At 36.6% G+C, this 18,680-nt stretch overlaps 3 protein-coding genes across 4 annotated transcripts; 2 read left to right on the forward strand and 1 right to left on the reverse strand.

The window, feature by feature from the left end:
* Nucleotides 1–5,406: 5,406 nt before the first annotated feature.
* LOC147872116 (serine protease inhibitor Kazal-type 1-like) lies at nucleotides 5,407–8,373 on the forward strand. The gene is made up of 3 exons (XM_087358476.1): nucleotides 5,407–5,565; nucleotides 6,784–6,974; nucleotides 8,215–8,373. The coding sequence occupies exons 2-3, from the start codon at nucleotides 6,788–6,790 to the stop codon at nucleotides 8,250–8,252; spliced, it is 225 nt and encodes a 74-aa protein (XP_087214602.1). The 5' UTR covers nucleotides 5,407–5,565; nucleotides 6,784–6,787; the 3' UTR covers nucleotides 8,253–8,373.
* Nucleotides 8,374–8,508: 135 nt separating this feature from the next.
* On the forward strand, nucleotides 8,509–12,337 carry LOC110840624 (mitochondrial coenzyme A diphosphatase NUDT8). The gene has a single exon (XM_022085783.2). The coding sequence runs from the start codon at nucleotides 9,816–9,818 to the stop codon at nucleotides 10,650–10,652; it is 837 nt and encodes a 278-aa protein (XP_021941475.1). The 5' UTR covers nucleotides 8,509–9,815; the 3' UTR covers nucleotides 10,653–12,337.
* A 940-nt stretch (nucleotides 12,338–13,277) lies between these two features.
* On the reverse strand, nucleotides 13,278–18,558 carry Arp5 (Actin-related protein 5). Of its 2 annotated transcripts, XM_022085781.2 has the most exons (10): nucleotides 18,423–18,558; nucleotides 18,243–18,340; nucleotides 17,488–17,704; nucleotides 16,925–17,208; nucleotides 16,457–16,675; nucleotides 15,935–16,012; nucleotides 15,728–15,859; nucleotides 15,553–15,641; nucleotides 14,850–15,030; nucleotides 13,278–13,992 (listed from the first exon to the last, which is right to left on the reverse strand). In XM_022085781.2, exons 1-10 carry the CDS (start codon nucleotides 18,523–18,525, stop codon nucleotides 13,366–13,368), a joined length of 2,028 nt encoding a protein of 675 aa, XP_021941473.2. In that variant the 5' UTR covers nucleotides 18,526–18,558; the 3' UTR covers nucleotides 13,278–13,365. The 2 variants fall into 2 exon arrangements, with proteins under 2 accessions (XP_021941473.2, XP_021941474.2); XM_022085782.2 differs by lacking the exon at nucleotides 15,935–16,012.
* Nucleotides 18,559–18,680: the final 122 nt, after the last annotated feature.

An 18,680-nucleotide genomic window follows, 5' to 3' on the forward strand; every position in this document is an offset into this window, starting at 1 on the left:
TATAACAGTAATGTGGACTCTCTCTAAGTCTGCATTAGTCAAATCTTTTGATTTGATGGCAATGACTGATGAACTTTGAAATTCAACTAATAAGTACTATAAGGAGATACATCATAAATATGCTTATAAGTTCTGCATAAATTTTAATTTTCGTATTAACAGCTACAAGTATGGTGTGGTTCGAAAGGGCAATGTTAAATTTAGTGTAGTTGGAATGCTTACATAGTATATATGGAAGGTGAAGCTTATCATATGCAATTTTTTATGTGATCCTTTAGGTTAAAATATCCTCCTCAACATTCTGTTCTCAAACACCCGCAATCTGTGCTTCTCCCTCAAAGTGAGAGACCAAGTTTCGCACCCATACAGTCATCACAACTGGAAAAATTACACTTTTGTATGAATTTAATCTTTTGTTTTCATGATATGAGACGGGAGGACAAAAGATTTTGGACTGAAATGGAATTCCCTACTAACGTTAATAGCAACCCAGTATTTTACTACGACTCGTATTTGCCAGACATGTGTTTTCATTCAGTCCGTATATTTTGAAGGAAGTGACGTTGTCTTGTCATTCCAATAACGGCTTCTACGTGATAACGGTGCTTGTAATAACGCAACCCAATTGTCTTCAGAGTATGTTGGGTGGCCTATGAATCAGTCATTTGGCACCGTTACATCAGCATTCACATTTCAACAAAGCGTTATCTCTGATCGAAGTTTCTCCAAACCCAGCTACAAGTATAAGCTGACGCAATGTGTTGGCCAGATTAGTGGCTTTGAACTCACAGGCTTCAGTTCGATTCCCAATTTCGTTTGTTTCTACTCTAAAGAAAGACTGAAGTCATATAAAATTTTGGGGGTGATGTGCCATTATTCGCATTAGTAGACGTTCTTTACTCGTATGGTGAGGTATAAGATTTAAGTGGAAAGGTAGTACATTCGCGTCATTTACGGCACGTAAGCCATTTGTTCACTGTCGTAAAGGCATTTCATAATTAGTATAATGATGTCTATCACCACAGTGAGATTCACAGCGGAGCCCCAAATCCGATGCGTCACTGTTACAGCCACGATCCCTCGAAACATATTGGGTTTGTTCCATCACTGGCCATGAATAATCGAACCCATCATCAACAACGCAGGCAACTAAATGGGCTCCACTGGAACCAGGAGCAAGATGGCGATATATCGTAAGCTTAAGCAGGAGGTTGAAATATGGAGACCCGTGCCCTGATTAATATAACATTTCAATCGGAAATTATAACGCTAACCAGGGTGGTGGTGAGGGTAGGGGTGCTATTGCACAAGAGAAATGTTGTTCAATATAACATGAAGTCATGTAGGTGAGATTTCAGGTTCCCACGACGGCGAATATGAAGATAACTGTCTTCTGGGATGTTACGCCGTGTAGTCTGGTAGTTTACAGACGTTTCGGAGGTGCTTGCTATTTCAGTCATCTCATCACCCTGATGATGGAGGCAGCAAGGACATCTGAAACGTGAGTAAATTTGTACCAGACTACACGGCGCAACATCCCAGAAGACATTGGTATTCGCAAAGCAATGTGATAAGAAATTAAGATGATATTCTTTAGGAATTGGTGATTGTTACAATAAACGGATAACACAAACAATGTTCTGAATTTTAATTTACGAGTTCTCTGGTTATTTTGACACGTTAAGTATGTTGATGAATTTTAAGCAAAAAACGAAACGCTGTAGGCTTTCCTTGGGGGTGGAAGGCCAAGGTTCATACCAAAACTACATGAGATGTTTCATCTAAAACTTCGTAATTATTTTTCCCCAGGCCTGCTACATGCCCCGCCCATTTCACCTTTCATTATTTATTCACCCTGACAATATTCGAATGGAGTATAATTCATGAAGCTTCTCAAACCTCAAACTCATTAAACTCTTACCAATGAAGCCCGTCTGACATAGCACGCTCGTTGACTAGGCTGTAGTGTGCCTGAAAACGTGACTTGGAAGCAGATGTCTGCATTCCTGTCCTCTCGACCTTCAGTGGTAATTATGCATTTGATGGCAGTAGAAATGACGTAGAGTGAGGTCTGTCACGGGTCACGAGAGTGACTGCAGTCAGCTGATTGCAGACTACTTGTTACACGGAAGAATAAAAACATAAGGCCTTGCGAGTTGCTCAGCCTTAGTATGTAATTGGGAACATGGAGTTAATGCCAAAACGTGCTACGGGAGGGTGATATTGAAATGGTTTTGTTGTTGTCAGCTGAATTTAAAAAAAAGCTCAAGATAGCCATACTACGAACATCGGAGTAGCGGAAAGCAACAAAGACGTGCGAGAAATATCTTTGTTCTAAAGACCAATGTTTTCCACTGAGGACTACGGAGGTTATGCACCACATCACTTGTCTATCAGGCTGCATACGTTACAAGTATTTAATTATATCTCGCGTGCGGTAGATGAAATGAAGCCTTGCGGTTATCATTCTTATTGGTTGGTCCGTAGTTCAACAGCTGCATGAGCATTGCAGATACTGAAAGGATGGCAGTGTTAAATTCTTTATGAATATGATCTGAGAGGCGCCGGGAATCGAAAACGAATCTTTTATTTTCACTGACTAATCTATTTCAGATAATAGCAATCATAATGCGAAGAAAGGAACAATATTGTAAATGTAACTTGAATATCAAGATGACTGTCCTCCGGGATGTTGCGCTGTGTTAACTTCTAGAAACTGACCGACGTTCCAGAGGCGCTTTCTGCCTGCAGGAGTTGTCTTTACCCAGACAATGGAGGCATTAAGCTGCTCACAGTTGCCTGTCAGTTTCCTCCAGACCACACGACGCAACATCCCAGAAGACGTCATACTAGCAGCCGTAAGAACCTGAAATATCTCATTTAGAATATATTCGTTTATATAAACGTAGCTGTGCTGTTTAACCGCACATTACTCTGTTTCTGAACCGAGTAGTATGCATTGGGTGTGCTCCGTGGCTGATAGTTTACGTAAGGTATCTCCTCGTAATTATCTAAAAGCCCCAACCCCGCGATAACGCTTGTACTTCCCCCACACCGAAAGTAACACTCCGGGCGTGGCATTTCGTACCCACTCAATCCATTGCCTGATATGGTTTCAGAACAATACGTGACGGTCTTTGCCTTTTCGTTTTGCCATGTTAACTTGCCTGCTGTTAATAAATGCGGTGTATCGGTACAATTAATTTGGCCCCGGATTAAATAATAGACGCTTATTTTACTTTAACTTTTCCTGATGTCCGATATATCAATACAGAAAAAATTGCTTCCGTTTGCGTGCGTCAGTGCTTGGTGATTTGTTTGGGTTAATCTTCATTCGTTTTCACGAAGGGCCGATCTTGCTGGCCACAAAAGAGAAGCAACATTCGACGCTGCTCACACTCTACAACAAAAGTTATTCAGTCTTGAAGTAGTCGTTCTTCTGGGTTTAGGCGCCGTGTAGACTCGTAGGTAGATGCCAACATTTCGAAGAAATATACTTTCTCCATCGTTAGGGCTCACTTCATCATACAAGAGACGAAACTCCATTCTGGAAGAAAATATTTAATAAAATGTTGCACTTAATTGCCTCACTGAATTGTATCGAGCAGACTGATTTTTGGTCAAAGTTGAATGGTTTTCTATAAAAACTCTTTTGTTTTGCTTTCAGAAAATTTTATGCTTTATTTGTTATTTATTTTATTATAATTTATCAAAATATATAATCTGTCGGCTGTAATTCAGGACTCATACGATTATTTCAGCATATCATCTTATCACATTTCCCACTGAAAGTCTTCACTTCGTTGTCTGTGTGCTGGCACGTCATTTCTTTAGATCTCACACTGGCGATTGTTTATTCTGACAGGTCTACAAATATTGAGGCAACAGCACGTCACTGACAGTTCTTAAACGCATTCCACAACGTGATGATGATTCTTTGTCAGTAAAATCACTAGGTGACACCTTTATGGGGCGTTGTTGATAGCATAGCTTAACGATGGAGGTCATGATATCAATGGTCGATACAAAACGTCTGAAATTACGGTGAACAGAAAACAAATAACTGCAGTGGAAAATATTTTGTTTTAGTAAAACTATTGAGTTGACGAAAACAGAGAAAAATAGCTAACACACTTTGGAATAATGAACAATAACTGACTTCCAAAACTTGCTATTTCATTTAAAAGGGGATAGGATTACAGAAGGACCGTTCGAAAACAGCTGAGATGTCTAGAATATACGTGAGCAATGTACAAGTTACAAAACAACATATTACGTAAACCGTTTGTAAACATAAACAAAATTAAGTCGTAACTGCAAAGTTAGGTTGTTTCATTCACGACCATAAATATGCTGGTTCTTGGCACCTTTGATTGCAGGGTGAGAACTAGGGCTATATATAATACTGGACGAGATTAGAAACTTCCCTCCCAGGGTCTGGGCCAACGTTCCTGGTGTTATTTTTTTAAGTGACCGGAACTTTTAGCCAAGATTCGATTCACATGACGGCAAAAGGTAAAAGCTGCTTAGGGTGTCGTAACTGCGCACTTGGAGACATCACCGCTGGCAGTTGTGAAAATTTTGTATTTATAGCATCATCTCCCTTCGCTTGGTACAGACACTTATCATTGAGTGAGATTATCATTTTGATCAAACTGATATTGTAAACAATGGGCATAATGAAAGCAATTCTAGAATTTATCTGTGATTGATGGTTTTATGTACTACAGTCTAGAGTTCAAAGATGGATATACTCGATAATGGAATACACAAACGCCCCACTTAATTCTTTGCCATAAAGCTTCCAAAATTCACATACAAAACACTTTTCTTAGGAGAAAATGGCTATCATCTGGGATTTAAGCTCCTCTGAAACATCCTAGAAGACAGCTTTCTTAAACATTGTAATTGCTACAATATTTAATGCGAATGAGACTCCTGGTCATAAGACTTGAAATGTTCTAGAATAATCCACTGCTCTCCGTGGTTTATTTCAATATGAACAACCGCTATAACTTTCTGCCTGAGCGAAGAATTAATTCGACCTTCAAACAGAAGTACCATCAGTTCAATAGTATAGCCGTTCAAAAATTCGACATAGAAACGTCGGTAGACTCTCAGTTTTCAAAACGTTTAAGACATTGCTACTGTTTCGCCTCATGCTTGTATTTTAGAACCTAATATTTTGTATAGAAATTATTTTATTAGCCGGGTCAAAGGTAACACGCCCATTGTATCAAATATACAGATTACTTTAACAGTGAGAACATTTTTATGGCAGCATTCACCATGATGTCACGGCTTCAAAATCGAGTCAATTCTCCGCTTAGACAGACAATACTTTATAATCATTTCACATGAACAGAGAATATCGTAGGCATTCACTTGACATTATCAGCTACGAGTTGCAGTGTTATCTGTTTACACGTCATATCGGATTTTCCATCCACGTTACTCCAATGGGAAAATTTATATTTCTCACTTGGATGAAATAAGCTGTTATTATTATCAAGAAGACGGTCTGCACATTGAGAAGTGTTCCTGCTCTGTAAAGAAAAATCCAGAGTAAGTAAACATTATTCACTTATAGTTTATTTTACACTGATACAATAGTTTACCATATGTCACCAGAGGATGAAATGTTATTTGTCAGTAAGCGCAGTTCAAAAGGGTAACAAATTGCGTGCGTTGCATAAGAATAATAATATATTCAGTTTGGTTACTGAATTAACTGTATTAATAATGAAAGCATTATTAAGCAACGTTATTTTTATGAACGACTTATGTGACAGCAGCACGACACCTTGCTTCTTTAAGACTGACTTGGTTATGAATCGTAGTAACTGATAAACATTTTACTCAGGATTAAAGCGACCATAAATTGTCGATAAGTATAAAACCTCTCTATAAGGACTAAACAAATTTTAGAATTTAAGATAACTAATACTTTATTTAACTGAGAATATAAGTGTTTGAGGAGATTAAAATGTCGATATCTAAAAGCCCACATCACTATAAAATGAAATTGTTGATTACAAATACCCCATCCATTGATTCGATTCACGTAGGAGCCATTTTAAGATAATCCTCCCATCTACACGTTGGCCAGGAAAACAGGCTATCCTGACTAACGGTTTTCATAGTCTTCCTCAGTCCCTCCAGACAAGTGCCAGGAAAGCGACCATGGCCACTTCCTTCCATATCTCTTCTAATTCATTATTCGATAATCTTCTTGTCAAATCTGAAATTTGACAGGAACATAAAATAATCCGTAAATAAGTAAAATAAGATAATACTCGTTCTCATTTCCCCTTTACGTCTTAAATGTTCTTCCCATCCCATTGTTCTTTATTTAAATACCTTAGGAATATTAAGTGAGGAGTAATAAATGACGAAGTTCCTCGCTCAGTATGGTTTCCAGCAAAACCACAAACTACATACACCAGTCTGGTTAAATAATTTTTTCCTGTTAATTTCTCAAAAATACTCTTAAAGGACCCAGGTCCTTTCTGCATTCAGCAATTAAATTAATTTTAGGATCGGGAATTTTGTTCCCATAATACACACAGTATTATAATATAATATATATTATAAACAACAGAAGTGTACACTCATAATTTCACATTCAGCTGGTACATAAAACCTATAAATGTAATGTACAGCGGTCAATTAATCATTGGTATTCACGGAAACCTTTTTCCCAGAAGAATGTATCGGCAGGAAAGAACTAAACATTCTGTGTTCCGCTGCGAATAAGTTTAAATTGTTTTGATCATGTTGCAGTATCATGAGGAAATCAATAATAATATTCCTGACGACGTACTTGGCATTTGTCATCATCGCAGCTAAAAGTGAGAAAAGTGGAAGGTGTCCTTGCTCTAGGATTTATAGTCCAGTTTGTGGTACGGACAGAAAAACGTATTCGAATCCTTGTGAACTGAAGTGTGCAGTTAAGACTGAAAGAGGCAAAGCTGGTGAGTGTAATGTTGGGATAATATTTTAATTTCAGATGTCTAGAAAATACATTAGTCTCATGGCAGCAGCATTGCAATTGGATGATAACCGTAAGAAATGTATAATTCTTTTCTTTAATATTTTGCAAATGGATTTTATTCTGGTAAAACGCAATAATGCTACTGTTCTAGTTTCTAAACATTAAACGCAGGGGCAGCTGTCAAAGTCGTATTGAAACAGGCCTCAGATATATTTTTTTCTGGTAGAAGGACTGTAAGTACATAATTTATCCATATAATTTATTTCACACTGCACAAAACGAAACTTACAATTAAAATTTTTCTGTTTTTTCAATATAGTTAAACAAATCAAAATAATTTTGTTTATTGCTTCTGAGGAGATTACACGTCCACTTTCGCGCTTTTCAAAACCATCATTAAACATTCCATTACATCACACACTTTGTATCACCATGATAACACGGAAAATCTGAAACTTTGGTATTTTAGAGCTTCTGTTACGTTCATTGAGCACAATAATTTAACCCACATGAAAGGAATTTATTATTATATGTTGTTATTCTTGGTAAAGCAAAGTTGGGTAAGGTTTGAACGTGCTGATATGCGATGAGATTTCTAGTCCGATAATTTTTGTGTTGAATGGATTGTGCTAGTGATATTTGCAGACAAAAGCAAAACGAGGGTTTGGTGAGTCTTAGACTGATAAGAAACATGTGAGGTTCTCAGAGAGTTCCATTTATTAAGTAACAAATCTTCATATTATTAATTATGTATAATATATACATGTGTCCCGCGCCATAGCCGCGCGGTCTGAGGCATCACGCTTCAGACAGGTGATATGGAATGCGCGCTGGTTCGAGTCTCGGGGAAAGAAATTGCTCACGAGATTTTCGACCGGTGCCAACCCAACAGCGTGAGGAAATCGGGGAGCTACAATGGGTAACGTAATCCGGTCAGGAAAGCTAGCAATGGCTGGGGGTTCGTCGTGCTGACCACACGTCATCCTGTATCTGGTTGGATGATCGTTCACCTCTGCTTAGGCATGTGAACGTGAGGCCAGCAGCCAGCTTTGGCTCTCAAAGGGCTGTTAGGCCACGGATTACTATTATTATTATTATTAATATACATGTCATAAAATTCTGTACTGACTCTATGGTTCAGGGCCATCTTTGAAATCTTGATAATTAATATGTAATGAAGTGATTATCGTCATTAATATACATAATTTATTTTGTTTCAGATCTTGTCATAGCGAAGACCGGTCCGTGTGAAGAATAAACTTGTAGTTATGTCAGTATTTGTTTCTGCATTCAATTAGAATACAGCAACAATGAATGTTATTAGCCTGCACTTTTAAAAATAAGACTACAAAATAAAATGTGAAATAACGTTTGTTCTACTTTGCTGTTGCTACTCATAATTCCATTCCTTATCTCTCTGCAACAGGTATTGTGTAAAGCCATGGAAATGGTTACTATGATGACTGGATAAGTGACGAACCTGTCATACAGGAAAATATGTTACAATAAATACAAGGCGGATTATTAGAACGAAGGTTTCTCTTGGCATTCAGTATGTGTGTGAGAAAAATATACTAGAGCCACATGTGATATACTGTACGTTAAATTTTTAAGTGATAAAGTTGACATACAGTAGCCTGACAACACACAATTTAATAACCTGTGGATGAGAATATACAAGAAAATGGCTTCCAAGTAAGTGTGAGGAACTTTGTTGGATTCATATGTATGTTGCGATGATGTATGAATATGCCTTATTGATAAGTATATGAGTAACACGTAAGTGATTGGTTATATACCTGTTGAAATAAGAATGTGGATCCTCATTAAGTAATTGTTTTTCATCATCATCATAAATTTTAATAAGTCTGTTGGGCAGTCCCCATTTTGAATGGCAATATTTTGCTTAGGCATTAGTTTTTGTAGATATTAATAAAGAACAAAGTTCTTTGCTGAGATTTTAAAGGCAAGCCTATAAATTGTTTTAAAAGTACACATTTTTTCTGCTTTATGAATTTACTTTTCTATTCTTTCATTAGAAAAACATTGTTGGAAAAGTGTATTCTTTGGAGCACAATGGAATTCAAAAGTGTGAAAGTAGAGCAGTTAATAAAATCAGTTTTCTATGATCACTTTTCATGTGTGTAAGGTGTGAGACATAAATGGGTCCCTAATATGTTCTTAGCTTATGCTAAAGTGTAAAGAGTACGAAAAATGTCAATATCCGCCTCTTCTGCCTCACCTAACACTCAAATTGGGGAGAAATAAGATTGATTATTCTACCCAGAAGATGATGCATATGGAACTTAGTAATTTGTACCCTTCAGCACATGTTATTAGAATGATAAAATCAAAAATAATATGGGTGGGACGTATGCATGGGGTAAGGTGAGACTAAGGCGTACAATAAAGATGGTTCTAGAGCAAGAAGTATGGGAATATGAACTGAATTGATCTGGTTAAAGATGGTTGGTGTTATCTGTGATAGGTAACGGAAGCGTGCGAGATAAATACGTCCTTACCGTACTTTTTTTTTTGTAGAAGACTACCTGACGTCAAAATTGAGAATACTACAGTCCACATTTTCCTCGCGGTGAAAAACAAATCTGAAAAAGACTAATACTTTCGTAAAAAATAAATTTCTTTTCAGTGGACAATTTGTTTCGTTGCAGTGGGTCTACTTACCAGTGGAGTTGGTCATGTATGTAGATCCAAAATGGCGGTAAATTAGACGTATTTTAAATAATTTTTTTAATAGAGAACTTTAGAATTGAAGGATAAGAAAGTATGTTTATTTTAATGGGGCAAAGTTAGGCACGTAATGTACACCGGATTTTTCATCCTCTGCAAGGGCAAAATGATTTACTTTTCAATATCTATATTACCAACACATGTCTGGAAACAGGTTATGTATATCGGACATATGAGATACTGGTTTATTGGCTCGAGACTAAGAGTTAATAATGTTAGGAACATTAATCAAGGCAGAACAATACCAAAAGAATTCATACTGAGCAAGGAGAATCGGGAAAACTGTATTACCAAGTTGAAAACAATGAAACCAGCCTGGCTATATGGAATGGAACCATTAAAGAAAGCTGCAGTGTTGGTGCCTTTGTGTGAGGTTAATAATGAGTTATCTTTCTTATACACACTGCGTTCATCAGACTTGAAGAGCTACAGAGGGCAGGTATCATTTCCTGGTGGTGTTAAAGACAAAACAGATGAAAATTTAGAAGAAACAGCTCTTCGTGAGACCTTTGAAGAACTTGGGATTCAAAGAACTCAGATTGATGTCTGGGGTAATGGATTTTTTGTGGGTACAAGGCAGAAGGACATGGCTGTAATGCCATTTATTGGATATCTTGGAGAAGTGTCTATGAAAAGATTAATATTAAATAGAAAGGAGGTTGAGTCTGTTTTTACCATGCCATTGAAACAATTAATCAATCTTGATAATTGCAAATCTACACAGTTTCGCAATGGTCATGTTCTTCCAGTATTTGTTGGGGGTGAACACAGGATTTGGGGAATGACAGCAATAATAACTCATTTTGTTCTGGATGCATTACTGCCAGCAGGAACTTATGCCCACAAATTATATTACATTGCACCACTTAAAATACCTTCACCAGAAACAAAGAAGACAAAAATATAACTGTAAATGTGTACAACATGTTATGTGCAAGAAGTCAGATTGTCATAACCAATTTAAGACATTGTTTGTACTTTCTATAAATTTTATAAGGGTACTTGTCGTTTAATTATGAATGTGAAGTGTGATAAACGTGCTGTAGTTAACAAATATGTAGTGTCTGATTTCTTTTATTAGGCACATTGATAGTTTCTCCTAAGCACAGGAATTCCTGAATGCTTATTGAAACTGACAAACAGTTCACTTTAAAATTTAGCGTCACAATTCTTGAGATAATCAAGCATGTACTAGTTGGTATGAATTGTACATGAGGAAATTCTGTCTTAAGAGAGGAATTATGAATCCTAGTTAAATATGAAATATTGGGTTGTGCAGAAATATTATTTATATGTAGTATAGGAAGTACAGATTATTTTTAGATTTTATTTTGTTAAGGAACAGTTAATGACGAGCAGATATTCTAGACCTGCATATACTCTATAGCCATTGTTGAAGTCATAGATGGACAGTAATATAACTCATGATCATAGTAGGCCATGGAAACCAACAAATAATATTTAATTTCAGTATAGTGGAGTGTGTATTGCAAAGTTATACATTGTTTTTAAAATATGCATATGTAAACATCTTTATATCTGTTTTACATATTTATTTTTAAGAAAATATGTACCAAATTTGAATCGGTGTTGGTGTGCTGCATCAGTCTTCTTTGCTGCTGTATTCATTTTGTAGTGAACAATAATAATGTGTTACAGCTCAGAATACAAACATAAGTGAAAATTCATCACTCTTCACTGTTTTCAGTTGGTAGTCTAATAATTAAGATCTGATGTTGTTATGCCCATTCATCTTGGGGTGATAGAATGTGCTGGTTTGCAGGAGGAATATTCATGAAGGATTTATCCGTTTCTAAATATGAAAACCTTATGTTATCTGTAGCGTTCATATTTGTTGTCTGGGTCTGTTGTTGCATTTGGTGCTCCTGCTGGCCATTGGGCTAACAATATAGCACATCTAAGGGGATAAATGCCTTGTGGAATAACAAAAAGTGAAATTTATTTGTAGTTTTTTGATACTGGTGTCAGTAGCTCAGACTATATAGCATCGGTAAAAGGCATTTATAGCCTATCATACACAAGATGAGCAGCATTACTAAGTCTCATGTCAAATTAAATATGCTTCTACAATCAGTCTTTTTTATTTCAGCTGCACAAGTGGCTCTTTTGGCTCAGAATTCACTGCTGCTAGTATGTGCCACAACTGTTGCCATCATATTTATTGTTTGGGGATAGCATTTACTTCTTATTGGATGGAAGTATCCTAATTATCCTACAGTGTGATTGTATTAATAGCCACCATGTCATGTATGGCTAGTGTTGGAACCACTGTTACTGTGGAAAAATATTGGATTATTGTTCTTACAGAGGGAGGCTTGAGCCACTTAGCAAGTAGGTGTAGGGTTGTATTTTTCTCTTAATAATTATTATTTCATTGTTTTAGTAGCATGTTCGTAGGAACAGCTGGGATGTTATGTCTTTGATGACAATTTCAGTGATTTAAACAGTCCATAGTTCTTGAGAGTTAAAAGATCAGTCATTATTTTAGTCAGATCTCTAGATAGTATGTGATGTTATTAGGCTTTTGTATATTAATTTATGATATATTAAAACTTTAAACCTAAAAAAATACTGACATTAAATGTTCCCATTTTATTCCTGTATTTTCTGTGCATCAAGAACGTGGTCTTTATGAGGTATACCCAGGAATCTTTGCTTTACCACCAAAAATTTGAGAACTGCAATGGTACATAGACTTTCCTGAAACTCTGTCCCTCCCCCTTCAAGTAGTAGATTATCTACAGGTCTAGATCCTATTCGGCAGTTTGTTTATGATAACTTCGTTTGACTGACTGAAAAATGTTCTCATTTTGTCCAGGTGATACATATCTTTTCACTTTTATATCTTCATTACTTCTTCCACACTTCTTTCCCATGTGGCATACTCCTGCTTCAATAAATCAAGTACTGAAATAGAGTCTGAATATTCAGCAACAGAATCATCCCATGAGGGGACAAACAAGAATGTTGTTCCACTTCAGGATAAAATGGGCAAAAGTGTCTGGGAGACATTAGTTAACCTTTCAGTATTTTTCTTTTAGTTTAATAATACTGCACTTTACTAAGGGATTCTTTGCTTCATATAGAATTCATATATCTAGTTACATTAAAATGAAGAAATTAAATTTGTGGTATACTGTTGGATTTGTAATATTAAAGATGGCATACATTTACTATTATGGCTGTTCTGTATTCACACCAAGGTATTCAAGATACAGTATTACTACCATGATCTTTCTAATCTCATTATTCCATGAACAGTGTAATGGCGTTTGACATTAGCTTCAACCTCACCTTCACATCACCCCCATTCTAACAAACAAGTCTCTGGTGAATGAGTTATGACAGAATAATCTTTACAAACAAGAAATCGTGGAATGAGTGCGAGTTTACAGCTGTAAATTGACCGTCACAGAAAATGAAGTCACAAGCACAATAATTTTTATAGATTCTGAAAGGTTCCACAAGTAAGGATCGCCTAATTTATTTGTAAAATAAAGAAAGGTTTAGATAAATTTTGTATATTCATTTTATTAATGTTTATTTGAAACTATAAACATCATTCTTTACAAGTTACTTTGTAGTTGGTACATCAGTACTCAGAACACATCTATTTCAATTTCTTCTCCACTAACAGCTAATGGAATGGTCTCTGCTTGAGGAAGGGGTGTTGGTGAGGGATAATATTTGTTGGAATTATTATGTTCCTTTAGATACTCGCCACCTTTCTCCTCATACTCTGATCTGGTGACAAGATACTGGCTGAGATCTGGAGAAGAAGAGAATGTGCGAGCTCCATACCAAGCATCAAGTGTTGGGTTGGCAGCAGTGGTGATACTGAATGTGGATTTGAATGGACGCATCTCCTGCAGTTCACGATGAAGTCTCTCTGTAAAACCAGGGAATGCTGCACAACCACCAGTCAGGAAGACATTGCTCACCAGTGCAGTCTGAACATCAGCTGGATATCCACGCAAAACAAATTCTATGGTCTCTGCCAGTCCTGCCTCTCCTGAGCCAATCATGGATGGTTGGAAGAGGAGTTCAGGGGCCCGAATACGTTCAATGCCTACATGAAGCTGGTGAGTTTCAGCTGTGTTACCACAGTTGCCACTTCCAGCAGTCCCTGATGAACTAGAACCTTCAAATTCTGGGTCATGGTGACGAAGTACATCCTCCAACTCAAGCAGTTTCTGTTCTTCATCACTGTCTGAGTCTCCTCCTTCCTACATGCATGAAGGAAAGTAGGTTTATAAATTAGTATAAAATTTCTAACATAAATATTGTAACAAACTATAAAAGGTAAAATTCAGACTTGATGTTACTAGAAAAGTAAGTGAATATAGAGGTTACATGACAAAGTTTGAAGGTTTCATAAAGTTTTTACCATTACGATTGAAAGGTCTGGCATTTCACTATTCACAAATATGTTCACTTATGATATTTTTGCACCTTAATTTCATACATAATGAAAATTATCTACTTCTAAGGAGAATATCTGATACTAAGAAAAAAGTAAGTAACAGAAGATTGGAGAAATTTACATAATGAGGAGTTTCATAATTTGTACTCTTTGCATAAAATTGTTAGGGTGGTTAAATGACAGCCCCACTTAATGGTACCTGCACCTTGTTGTGGTGGTGGGGCTTGAGCACCTGTGATCCCAAGAGCTATGCTGGTGGTAGCATAGCTACTGGTAGGGCCTCCCTAGCCAGATTGGTCAAGGGGGAGAGGTCAGACTAAGACAGGTACCCTGGTCCTCCAGGTTGGGGGTTAGTTGGAAGGCTAACAACCTTGCACCATAAAAAGGAAGATGTTTCGAAACCTCAATCAAAGCCTCGGACAGACGGACCTAACAGAGCAGCAGAGGATAGGACTGAATGGAAGAGGAGAATTAAGGAGGCCATAGAAGAAGAAGGTTAAATGACAGAGTATGAGATGAGTGGGATAGGCACCACCCATGTGGTTAATAGGCATTGCATAAAGTTGCTGTGTGTGCAAGTGTTAAGTGTCTACAATGAATCAACATATGATATCTACTATCTTTAAAATCCCACATCAAAGTCTCTATAGTAATTACTACCTTATTTATTGCTTTGTAGACATCCCAGTCTTCATCACGCATGCCAAAATTGTCATCCCGCTTCTCCTTACGTGCAAGCTGACTGATGAGTCTCATACGCTCCTGGGCAGCTGCCGTACGTCGCTTGGCCATGTCCTGTCGGCGTTGACGTCGAGCATTGCGTCTCTCCAAAATCTCTTGTCTTAAAAATTCACATCAGATTACTGCAGGAAATGTGAGTAATGAAAATACCAATATTTGAAAATGTGTGACCTTTTAGATGTTATTCACTCTTTGTAGTTTAAAAACTTCAAATTGATGGGATTAATGAGGATTCTATCTTAGCAGAACTAAGAAAATACAATGCCCCTTTGTATGTCAGTATGAGAAATGTATACGGTGACCTTGTTCTGAAAACACAAAGGAAAAGACACAGAGAGAGAACTAGTTGTAGATGGGAGGCTGATATTAAATATACTGTATCACAGAGAAATACAATATGAAGTATGGACTGTATTAAACTGGAAGACGACAGTGTTCAATGGCAGTATTCTGTTAATATGGCTATCAACCTTGAGATTCCATAAGGGAAGGAAATTTCTTGTTAGCTACTTAATTATCAGGTTTTCAAGAAAGATTATGTACCATGGGACTTAGTTGCTTAATTATGGTTAGTCATCTAGCTCAAAGATAAAATAAAATGTGTTATACTGTATTCTCATACCTCCTCTTCCTTACTCTTGCAATCCATGTTTCAAAGTCTTCTTCATCCTTTGGTTTTACATTTTGTTTTAAAATTTTGGGTTTAGGGTCCTGTAAGAAATAGCTTGGCATAAAACAAAGTTTCATCATCACAATACTTTCCAGAATTGCTGTGTGATTACAGAATTTGTGGTTACCTCTGTCACACTGTCTTCAGTAGTGTTTGCTGCAGCTATCTTCTGTTTTGTTCTTTCAATTCTGGCCTGAAGTTGGCTAATCAGCTTCTGTAGATCACTTCCACTTGATAACTCATAAAAGTCTAGTATTTTCTGTAAAAAACACATTTTTAAGTATAAGAATTTAATGACTCTACTGTTCAATTTTGTGCATTAACAGACTCTTACCTGAAATTCATTTTCTTCTCCCTCTTCTAAATCTTGTGCAGCTAGAAGTTGGTTCAGCTGCTCTTCATCTTCTGCTAGCTTTACGTAAGATCAGACATTAAATTTCACTCCTCTTTATTTAAAGTTAGGGTTTTAGTACACTTTAAAACTGAAAGCTATAAAACATTGCAGTTGTTCTCCTATATTGCATGACTAAATCATCCTATTCTATGCTGAGGCAACCAAATTTTGAAGAAGAAAAACTGACAGTACATACACATAAATTGAATACTTAACAAAAGACTAACATCCAGGGTGACCTTGACTTCAGTATAATGGGGGAGGTTAGGAAGGAACTATCATCTGTTTCTGATTTCATTTCTGTATTGTATGTGATTGTTGTTTAGTTTGCCCCTTGAAAATGAAACACACAAGTAAATCTAAATCATAATTAGCACACATTAAAATCTGGTCACCCTACGATTTGTTTTATTAAAATATGACATAATTACAGATAAGGTAATTAGGAGGTAATAGTCTTACCCTTTCTTCTCGTTTGCGTGCATTTATTTCTATGAGTCGTCTTGCTAGCTCCTTACGCCGTTCCTTTTGTTGTTCAGGTGTAAGACCAGGTGCAACTGTTTGGACAATATAGGGCAACTGAATGCGCCGCACATTATCATCATAGTGGTCCGAATCTGCCCAAAGACTTAATTCTTCTTGGTAATTCACAGCTATAAATGTCTGTTCATGTACAAGCTCCTAAAAAGAGAGGTATAAAGATATGGAATTCTGAGTTATACAAAGCATTATTCATTGCAATAACAGTAACAAAAGTGCATTAATTTCACTTCATATATGGAGATGATCTCCTCATCTGAGGATGCTGTTGTGGTGATAAGGAACCAACTTGATATGGCCATAGAAATTAGTGGAGTTTGGGGGGGGGGGGGGGGGTCAGAGGAGAGAAAACTAGAGAACTAGACTCAGGAAAATTAAACTTCCACATACCTCAGCCCTGCTTGGAGTGATGGCTGCAAAGTGAGCTGGGTACTTAAGCTGCAACAACCTATGCAGGTAGTTGATGATGTGAATACCACCTACATTAATCCGTCTGCTTCGTGTTAGATCTACTTGATTATTTATCACTGGTAAAATATGAGTTGTGTGATATCCACAATTTATGATTAATGCAGCAGAACACTTTGGATTATTATATCGAAAACTAAATAGGCCATCTATACCGTAACACACACTTGGAACTCCGTAGCATTCAAACAGAAGTTCAGACATCACTGTAATATGAAAAATACTGTTACTAACAACACATCAAATGACAGGAAATAAGAGTAAAGTTATTTTCAATAAAATTGTGCTAAATCTCAAACAGCATACAATCCTATGTGTTTTTAGCATGTCACTTTGATGATGAAGTCATGGTTTATGGTTTATTAATTTGTTTTGAGATGTCTGAAACTGAGAAATTTACAGTCTGATCATTTATATCATAAACAGGTATTCAGCAATGCCTGTTTACCATAATGATCAGAAATATTTAACATAATATGACTCACAGTGCCGTAAATAGTTTGGATTCAAGAATGCCTCTGTCATAACTATTGGGTGGCTAATGTGACCTTCAGTGTCAATCCCCAGGTGTGTGAACATGTAGTCAAACACCTGCTCTTGAGCCTCAAAATGTGTTACAACATTTCGATCAAACTGGGTTTTGAGCTGGAATCGGACTGCTTCAACATTTGTGATGTCATTTCCAACTTGAGTCTCACCATCCTGTGCAGAGAAATATTTTGGTTTTATTTCAATGCAAAATTTAAAATACTGTTGGGTTTGACCATTTTCCATTTTTCAGAGGTCATACTGCCTCTGAAATGTTGGTGGAAATCTACCAGACTACATGGTACAATAACCCAGAGACAGCAATCTTTGGACTCACTGCTGTGAAAATTATTGTGATCTAACTTGAAGTACTGATTATAGAGGTCATATCACTAATAACTGTAGGTTATGTTTGTGGGGTTTTTTTCCATGTGCATGTCAGGTTAATGGAACATCGCAAAGCCATATCATATAAGGAATATGTACACAGATAGTTTTTAACAGTTTCTAAAACTGTCAAAGATACAAAGATATGAATTAAGTGACTAAATTAGGTTTACATAGGAACAGACAAATATCTTAATGTTTACCACCTACATCAAGCCCTTGTTCTATTGTGTATCATTAAATGTGCTGGCTATGTATATAAATATAACATGTATCTGGCTCCTCTGTGTTCTATTAATTCTCACCTCAGCACTTATATCATTACCTTTTTGCCACGTTCCTTTCTAGGTTTTGCAATTAAATTCTTGAATATAAGCAATGGTTCTTTCTGTGTTGCCCAACCAACTCGGCATTGGTATGACCCTAATGAAAGAAGAAAAAAACTAATTATAGTTCATATTCCAAAGTTACATTTATAATACAATTTCAAAATCAGCACACTTACCATTGTCTATCACAAGAGGCACTGACGAGTTTCGAACATTTTTTGGATATGTACGAATAGGATCAGGTACGGTTTTTGCATCCTTCAGTTCTAAAGTTGTCATTTGTTTTTGAATGAATAGCCTTCCAAAGAAGGGTCAATGTTAAAAATATAATTTCAGTTACTTTAAATTCCGCAAGTACTACAACCGTTTGGTGTAAATATGCCAATAAACACACCTAACCGCACTTCAAAAAGTATCAACTTCAAATTGTATCA

The sequence above is a fragment of the Zootermopsis nevadensis genome, unplaced genomic scaffold, assembly GCF_977971745.1.
Source record: "Zootermopsis nevadensis isolate Lab colony 2312 unplaced genomic scaffold, Znev_1.0 Znev_ptg000030l, whole genome shotgun sequence".
NCBI lineage: Eukaryota > Metazoa > Arthropoda > Insecta > Blattodea > Termopsidae > Zootermopsis > Zootermopsis nevadensis.

Excerpts from the sequence above, each read along its gene's own strand:
- Arp5 (XM_022085781.2), bottom strand. The coding sequence starts at position 18,525 with ATGACAACTTTAGAACTGAAGGATGCAAAAACCGTACCTGATCCTATT. Across the intron at positions 16,676-16,924 it reads TCACTCCAAGCAGGGCTGAG|GAGCTTGTACATGAACAGAC; the intron begins GTATGTGGAAGT and ends CTCTCTTTTTAG. Across the intron at positions 13,993-14,849 it reads TCTACAAAGCAATAAATAAG|GAAGGAGGAGACTCAGACAG; the intron begins GTAGTAATTACT and ends TCATGCATGTAG.
- LOC147872116 (XM_087358476.1), top strand. The coding sequence starts at position 6,788 with ATGAGGAAATCAATAATAATATTCCTGACGACGTACTTGGCATTTGTC. Across the intron at positions 6,975-8,214 it reads GACTGAAAGAGGCAAAGCTG|ATCTTGTCATAGCGAAGACC; the intron begins GTGAGTGTAATG and ends ATTTTGTTTCAG.
- LOC110840624 (XM_022085783.2), top strand. The coding sequence starts at position 9,816 with ATGTACACCGGATTTTTCATCCTCTGCAAGGGCAAAATGATTTACTTT.